General features: G+C 35.8%; 1 protein-coding gene and 1 long non-coding RNA gene across 2 annotated transcripts in view; one reads left to right on the top strand and one right to left on the bottom strand.

The window, feature by feature from the left end:
- The window catches only part of LOC140335264 (uncharacterized), a 91,767-nt gene extending 88,253 nt beyond the window's left edge, over positions 1–3,514 (bottom strand). The window contains exon 1 of the long non-coding RNA XR_011921676.1: positions 3,405–3,514. This is a non-coding gene — a long non-coding RNA (uncharacterized lncRNA). The remainder of the gene's footprint in view (positions 1–3,404) is intronic.
- The window catches only part of MAD1L1 (mitotic arrest deficient 1 like 1), a 411,577-nt gene that overhangs the window by 298,946 nt on the left and 104,423 nt on the right, over positions 1–8,208 (top strand). Inside the window, exon 8 of the mRNA XM_072417765.1 lies at positions 708–898. Within this exon, the coding sequence (XP_072273866.1) occupies positions 708–898 (191 nt within the window). The remainder of the gene's footprint in view (positions 1–707; positions 899–8,208) is intronic.

Genomic DNA, 8,208 nt, shown 5'->3' with positions numbered 1-8,208 from the left:
AGAAAAATGTCTCTGCTAGGAACTAAACCCCCAAACCTAGCACAGCTAAATATGGAAATGCAGTTTTAATGCCATTTAACATAAATTTGTAGAGATAACGGCCTTTTCACTCTTTCCTTTTTTTGTTTGCCGCTTGTTACCCAAAGGTTCATGCTATGAATGTGATTTTCTAATTGTCTAAGAAACAAACAAGACAAGATTTACTAGTTTATATTGGTGGTACTACCTAAATGCTGGAATTTTTCTTTTTCTTTTTTTTTTTTCACTGATCATGATCTGAGCTGATGCTAGCACCTAATAATGAAAAATGGCTTTATGAAAACAAATATCATTAACACAGTCAAGTTTTTTTAGTGTCTGCATACATATGGGTGCACCTGTTGTGAGCCTATAGGAGACCATGCAAACAAAGATAAATAGTTTCTCTGTTAGTTCTTGAAATAAATATTTTAAAGGTAGCTACTGTGTAGACACTGATTGGTAAATAAAGCTAATGTCATCAAACCTGCAAAATTTGAATGATACATATAATTAGGCAGATTGAATGTGTGTGTATGTGTGTATGTATGTATATGTGTGTATATATATATATATATATATATATATATATATATATATATATACACATATACACACACTTACTCAAATACATTCTTTTAGTTGCCTTATGATTATTTTAGTTGTTTTGTTTTGTCTTCATTGTACAGATCTGAAAAAACAAGTTGAAAGCGCCGAGCTGAAAAACCAACGTCTACGTGAAGTTTTTCAGACAAAAATTCATGAATTTCGGACTGTATGCTACATGCTGACTGGATACCGTATTGATATAACCACTGAGAACCAATATCGACTAACTTCTATGTATGCCGAGCATAAGGACGACAACCTGCTCTTTAAGGTATGACTCATCCTACTTTCTCGTATGTAGCTAATATTCTTCAATGGTTTCCCAGAATGCTTTGTAGCTGAGATGTTGTTGTTTTCTGTTTTGTTCATGCAGTGGCTAATAAATATTTATTGCTATACTCCATTATCCTTTTCATAATAGCTGTAAGGACCATACTAACTTTTCTTATTTTTCAATGGAACTATCCAATTTACCAGTAAGTACATTTACACTACTTAAGATGTCACCAGTACAACTGGATTGCCTCTTTTATTGTAAAGGGCTTACTGTTTAATAATAAGAATCAGTTTTCATTTAGCTTTCCTACTGCTTTTTGTTGGTGTGGTTGCTGCACATAAACTGTGAATTAAAAAAAAAATTAGGTGTGGGTGTTCCTATTATAGGAAATAATTTTGAACATTTAGATCAGCCTTTCTTAACCTTTTTACTCCCGAGAAACACTAAAAAATATTCAGGTCTTGAGGAGGCCATGATAAAATTGTCAGTGTGAGGATTGTCCCTCCTCCTGTCTTTGTCCAAATTAAACTCTTATAGACAGGTATGAAGATCATTGGGATCATGTTAGTGGTCTGGCCCAGGGGAGCTAGATCCAAAAACTATGCAGGCACTCTTTGTTGGGAGGGCAGTCAGTCACAGGTCAAGGAACCCCTGGGCAACCTCTAGAGGAACCCTAAGGTTCCCATGGTACACTGGTTGAGAATGACTGATTTAGACCTTTTCGTCTGACTTTATTCCTGGAGAAGCGCTCCCATTTTTGTTAAAGAATATTGTAAAATATAACTGTTTCATGGTATCATGCTAATGAAAAGTACCTTTCCATTGCAGTCTGCATCTGCTTTGATTTTCCTAAAAATAAAATAAAGTTGGCATTCAATATGGCAGCCAAGAGATCATCTTCACTGAGCAACAGGGCTAATTTAGGACTTAGCCAATAGATGAGCTCTATGGCTCATCCACACCTAAAGGGATGCAGACTTCAACTTCTCGCAAAGATCATACTTCCTGCTGATAGAAATGCTTTGGCTTTACTTAGCAGGAAGTGTGTCGGACTTCCATGAAGAGGTTTCTGCTTTTTCGCAGAAGACTTCATAGGCTTTTCCATTTGTGGCTTCTTTTTAAAGAAAACATATTAAAAGTCTTCTACACCTAGTGGAATTTTAGGGAACATTATGCAATCTAATATTATTTCTTTTCCTTTGCTCCATTTTGCAGTCTACCACACAGGCAAGTGTTACTTGAAGCATTGAATGGTCAGAATTTAAATCTCCCTGAAATTTACCAGATTTTGTTAAAAGTACCAGCGTCCTTTAGTTCCTTTTGAAGTCCTCTGCTTTGAGGTATTTCTTGCTCATTCATACAGTAAATGTAAAGTATCAGCCAAGCAACATCAAGCACAAACTCTGTTGTAATCTAGTGTACAGCACAATGCCAGGCTACAGTAATTCGTTATAGGGTCAGCCTGGGATAGATGCTCTACCATTCTCTCTGCTGATTTCCAGGAATTTCAATCCAGCGTGCTCAGGCACACACCATTTACTCCTGAAAAATTGTGACCTTGACTATAGAAATAGCTCCCCTAGCCAGCGTCTGAAGGGTCATAATGTAGTGAATAAGAAGCTTAAAGTAAACATAGTGGTTAACACTAGCTGGGCTACAATGATATGTGTTTTATTCACGTTGGTTACATATGATTCAGCCTAGCGGTATGCACAGCGTGAAGACACAGGTCTTGGCAAGCGAATAGGAAATGAGAACCGACTGCAAACAAGCACTTTGTCACTTGCAAACAGTGTGTTCTTTGACCTACCGGTGTGTAACGCAGGAAATGTGTGATGTTCAGCGCACCTTAAAACCATGAATTCTTAAAAACATACAAGTGTAAAGCTTTCCTCTCTGCAGGCTTCTGTAATCCGGTGGGTAAGACTGACTACAAAATGATGTTCCAACTTCCTCCACTTCAATACATTCTCTCCATAGTATTATGTTCTACACAAGCTGTGCTTGTTCTCTCCGCCGTGTTTATACTACACATGCAGGCTAAAAGATATTTTGCTCAGTTTTCCCAAAAACACAGAAATTATAATTTAGGCATCAATGTTTAATTTTAGGGACTGATTAAAAAAAATATCCTAGTCCATAACTGGGTAACTGGAGATTGTACTAAAATTTTTTGATCCAAAACTAAGCTGTTAAAAAAAAAAAAAAAATCATCCATGCAGACCTAGTCCTATTGCGTTTTTTTTACAATGCAAGGTCAGAAAACAACTCCATATGTGGACAATATAATTTTCCAGCAGCTGTTATGTAGTTACGTCTCAACTGCCTCTAGTAAATATTCAATAATTCTCTTCAATCTCAGTACTCTCCTTGTCTGTAAATTGGATCAACTTGATGTATCATGTTCACCTCAAAGTGAACTTGTGGCAATATTTGCAATCCAAATATTTGCAGTTTCTTAATAAGTAGTAAATTACCTTTATAATCAATCATTACTTACCTCTGTAGCTGCGATCACTGTGGAGCAAATCCTATTCAAACTTACTGCTTCAAGTCGTTTTGTAAACCAGTTCAGCGCACTCTCACTTGTCACAGCTTTGACTCCATAACCTCTGGCTTTGTCATTTCTAATATGAACACAAAGCAAGTACTTTAAGTGAAGGAAAGGGGAAAACAGTACTAAGCCAGCCAAGTAAAAAGCTTTCTTTAAATTTTTCAGTTAAAAACAGAATTACAATGTGGCAATACCATGCAAGAAAAAACAAATCTCCAAGTCTCACACACCCTCATTTCCCATAGGGTTGTCCTATCTTTGTCTCACTGTAATGTTATCTGTGTAAAAAAACACCATTAAACTGGTTTCATAGTACATTGATGTTGGTAGCAGCCATTTTGTATGATTGAGTCATGTATACTAGGAGCTTATCTCTTGCTTATACATAAGCATTCTCCTCACAGGTAGGGGAGCTAATCGTGGCACATTCTTTCTGTTTCAAACTCCCAGTTCAAAAAACCAATCAGTTTATTAATTTCAGTAATGTTTTATTTATCCTTAAGGAGTGGAAGGAAATTTTTATGCCACAGGTTTGGATCTCTTAAGAGATCTATTCATAACAGCCAATCTATGATTGCAGTATTGTGTTTTTTTATGAAAACCATGGCTGGTTCCTTTATTGTGTGTTGTGAATACCTAGGGCCCTGCATAATTATTTTATAGATGAATATATGTTAATTGTATGTACAAACAAATCTATTTTGTGACTGTGTTGTGGTCCCAACATTACATTGTATATAGGTGATATTTATGTAATTGTTCATCAATTTGCCATTAATATAATTTAGGGGTAAAATGTTATGTTAAAAGTTCTATGCTTTTTTTTTTCTAATACAAAACTGATTTGAATTTTGTAAATGTTGCTCATTTGGTAAGATGCATCCTTTTCCATATGTAGTAATATTTGTTGGTGGTTATTATTCCTATCCGCTGTTATATATCACAGGGTTTTCTATAAAGAGTATAGTTAAATATTTGAGCTCCCCTTTGTTCACTGGAAAATCTGATAAATTAGATGGCTGTGCTGTTATCAATTCTTGCTTGTTAGGAAGGAAACAGCTAAAGGCACCTATGTTAGATAATGTCACCGTATAAGCAATGTTCTCCTTTCACTTCTCTGTCGTTGGCTAACTGAATATATTTTGTTGTGCAAGCTTTGGAGATTAGTCAATATGTAATATTAAGTAATCTCAGAAAGTTGCACAACTTATAAAAATATATTTTTTATTTATACAAAAATTTTATGTCAACAAAAAGTGTATCATATTTGTTGTAGGTCAGTGACTCTTGAATGGTAAATCTGGGGATTTAGCATGACCACCAAGCATTTCGCAATTCAAAAAATAAAAAGAGGTCAACACCTTGTTTCTTGTAACCCCCACCTTGTAAGCTAACAACAAAACTGTGAATATAGGTAAATATAACCACAAAACATTTACATTTGACAAATTCTGTGTAAATTCTGATTTAACAATGGTTGGCCTGCAAAAGCCGGAGTCCATTTCAGACTTGCAGTTGACAATGTGCTATATGCTTAACTGCACCCCCAACTGCTTCCATTCAGTTGAATGGGAGCAGTTGGGAACATTTTTGTGCATGCAATTGTGGTTATGTTGCGATGGGGTAGCTACACAGTTCCTGAAAGTAACATTTCGCTTCTGGCCATGCAGTGGCTTTTCCTTCTCTGAAGAAAGAATTGCAGCAACAATGCAAACACAGTTGCAACCTGTGGGTGGATAGCAGCCGTTTGCAATGCACCTGGGAGTAGCTTACTGTGCAGTTTTCCACTGCAAGTGTGAAAGTTTTTAGTTGTTGAAAAGTGTTTATTGTGTCTCAGACAGAGCCTCCCCCAAATCCCAAGTGTATATGGTGTTGTCTGGAATTCTAAACCAGCATTTATGCTTCATCAGATATTTTCTACCACGGGTAGTCCCAGAGTTAAGGACATCTGACATATGGATGTCTCCTAGATACAAACTGGGCTTACTTGCTTGATTGTGTGCAGAACGGAGGCTCGCTGGGGGGAAGGGGGTCTCCATAAAGTTTTTCTTTTTTTTTTTGTTTGTGATTAACTTACAATGAGGATTTTATACAGTAATTGACACCATGCTGCTTAATAATATGTTGAGACAAACATCTGTCCTAGATGCATTTATTAAAATAAATGTACCTCTTCTGACTTACATAAAAATTCAGCTTAATAACAAACCTGCAGTCCCTATCTCGTATGTAACCCGAGACTACCTGTATTCACTATTTGTTTCTTTGTTTTATTCTGCTATTTCTTTCTTTACATAATTCTCTACAACTACTTTATGGGTTTGTTTTGTTAAGTAAAATAGTGTTTATCTGTGAATTTTTATGAAACCACTCTGCTAAAAAGAGCCCTTTTCCCACCAAAATCTCTGCCAACTTTTCCAGCAATCGCCCAGCACCCTGGTTTATTGAATGTTGTTATTTGTCATGCTGTTCTCTCTGTTTCCAAATAACTTTCGATCTACTGAGTTGAAGTTTGATTCACTAGGAATGCTATCAAAATTCAAAATCACTTTCTGCAGCTTTTATGAGTTTGCTTTTGAACCTTTCACGGCAGGGAAGGAATGAGTTAGAGACGTAAAGCAGCAAACTCTGCCCTTTGAGAAAATTTGTCTAATAAAGTCACTGATAAACCATGCAGCATAACACATGCAGAGACCAACTCATATCCACTCAATAACAACACCTTTTCAGTTGAAATTGACAAACTCTGAGATAAAACAACAGGAATAAAAAGCAGACACAATTTTGCCTAAAAATACTTGCAGAGTTATTGTCTGCTTTCTTTTAATATCACGTCTGCTTTTTTGTGTAATGTATTTTTTAAAGCACATTATATTGCATTTGCCTGTAGGTTACAAGGCTTAAATTTAAAACAGTTTCTTAATAATTTGGAAGGGTTTACACAAAAAAGTTGCATATTGAGAAAACAGTAAAGATAAAGAAATGAAGTTTATTTGCCGTTTACATAAGTGTTTTGTTTTGTTTTTTCAATTTGTGACGCAGACCCGGGGTGTCATTTCAATCTCTAACACATTGGGTCTAATGTGGTCTCCATGTATTAGAAATGAATTCCCAAATGATTTTATTAATTCCTTGATGAATATATAGTTTTATTTACATTTCTGCATTCAGTCATCTCAGGAATATACCGTATTTTTCGCCCGATAAGCCGCTCCGGAATATAAGACGCACCCAATTTTAAAGGAGGAAAATCTAGAAAAAAAAGATTCTGAAAGATTATTCCCCTTCTGATCACTCATGCCATTCATACCGGTATTCCCCTTCTGATCACGCATGTGCCATTCAAATTCCCTTTCTGATCACTCTATGCCTTTCAAATTCCCTTTCTGATCACTCTGTGTCATTCAAAATTCCTTTCTGATCACTCTGTCATTCAAATTCCCCTTCTGATCACTCTGTGTCATTCAAATTCCCCTTCTGATCACTCTGTGCTTTTTTTCCACTGTACGGCAGTTAGGACAGGGAACAGCAGGTGGCGCTGTGCCGGCTTCTTTCGCTCTGCTTTACAGACAGGAGAAGACACGTGCTGCTGCCAGAGAGAAGAGGAGACAGACGCTGCTGCAGCCAGAGACACACGCAGGATCGGGTATCGGGTGAGTATATTATTTTAGTTATTTTATCACACCTTTGTAGTATAGGACGCACTAACTTTTCCCCCCCAGTTTTGGGGAAGAAAAAGTGCGTCTTATACTGCAAAAAATACGGTACTTGACTGTATTGTGCAATTTTGGAGTATATGTGTATCTTTCGACAACCTTAATGCAACATTTATGAATCTATGTATTCATGTATTTCTTAGTTTCGAATGTATGCTTTCTGTTTTCTTTAGCTGATGAACAATCAATACAAATTTTTGAAAAGAAAAAAACAAATTTCTAACAGTTTGTGAATGATTATGATAGTCATTATTATGAGTTATAATATAGTTAGTTTATTTTGCTGGTGATAGTGAAGTCTAAAATTAGGACATCACTTTTGTGTAGATTACATAGTCACATGGTTTTTGTAATATATTTTTATATGTAGCACAGGACCCTAGTAGGGTTTCCACTTGCACAAGCAGCATAGATATGACAGCCAGATCCTATTTTCAAACCACTTTTTACCACATATTTCTCATGCTCCAATTTGCATCTGCAATTGGTTGGGTCTCAATATAGGTACCACAGTAACTTTTTGACACTTTGGATTTAGGAAAGGTATACTTAACTTTTTAGGATTTAAACACATTTATAGATGTCAAGACAGTGATAAAATGATCATACCAGAGTGAACAATAAAACACTTTTGCCTTGTTTTATGTTTTAGCAGATACTTTATCAGAACAGGTGACATTGTGCACTGTACCCATTTCTAACCCAATACTAAAATGGGTTAGAAATGGGTACAGAGGGAGCTCTCTGTTTCACAAAATTCTAAGCCCTAGTGGAGATACAAAAAAATGCCAGAGAAATATGATTTTTATAAAATATTTATTTTTCTGCCTACAAACAAATTCTTATATTCGTTCTCCAGCTTGGATATGTTCCAGTATTCTGCTCCCTTTATGAGAACACAAAGATATATAATATTAGTATGGTACCTAACGAAAGAGAACTTAAAATATTATTTTAGATTACAGGCGCTTCTTAATATTTTTGTGTGTTCTAGTTGCATAAGCTTCATTTCTTACTATATGTTTACTTTTGAT

Source organism: Pyxicephalus adspersus, chromosome 7, assembly GCF_032062135.1.
Source record: "Pyxicephalus adspersus chromosome 7, UCB_Pads_2.0, whole genome shotgun sequence".
Lineage (NCBI taxonomy): Eukaryota > Metazoa > Chordata > Amphibia > Anura > Pyxicephalidae > Pyxicephalus > Pyxicephalus adspersus.
The sequence above is the reverse complement of the archived record's forward strand: the minus strand, read 5'-3'. Positions and strand labels throughout refer to the sequence as shown.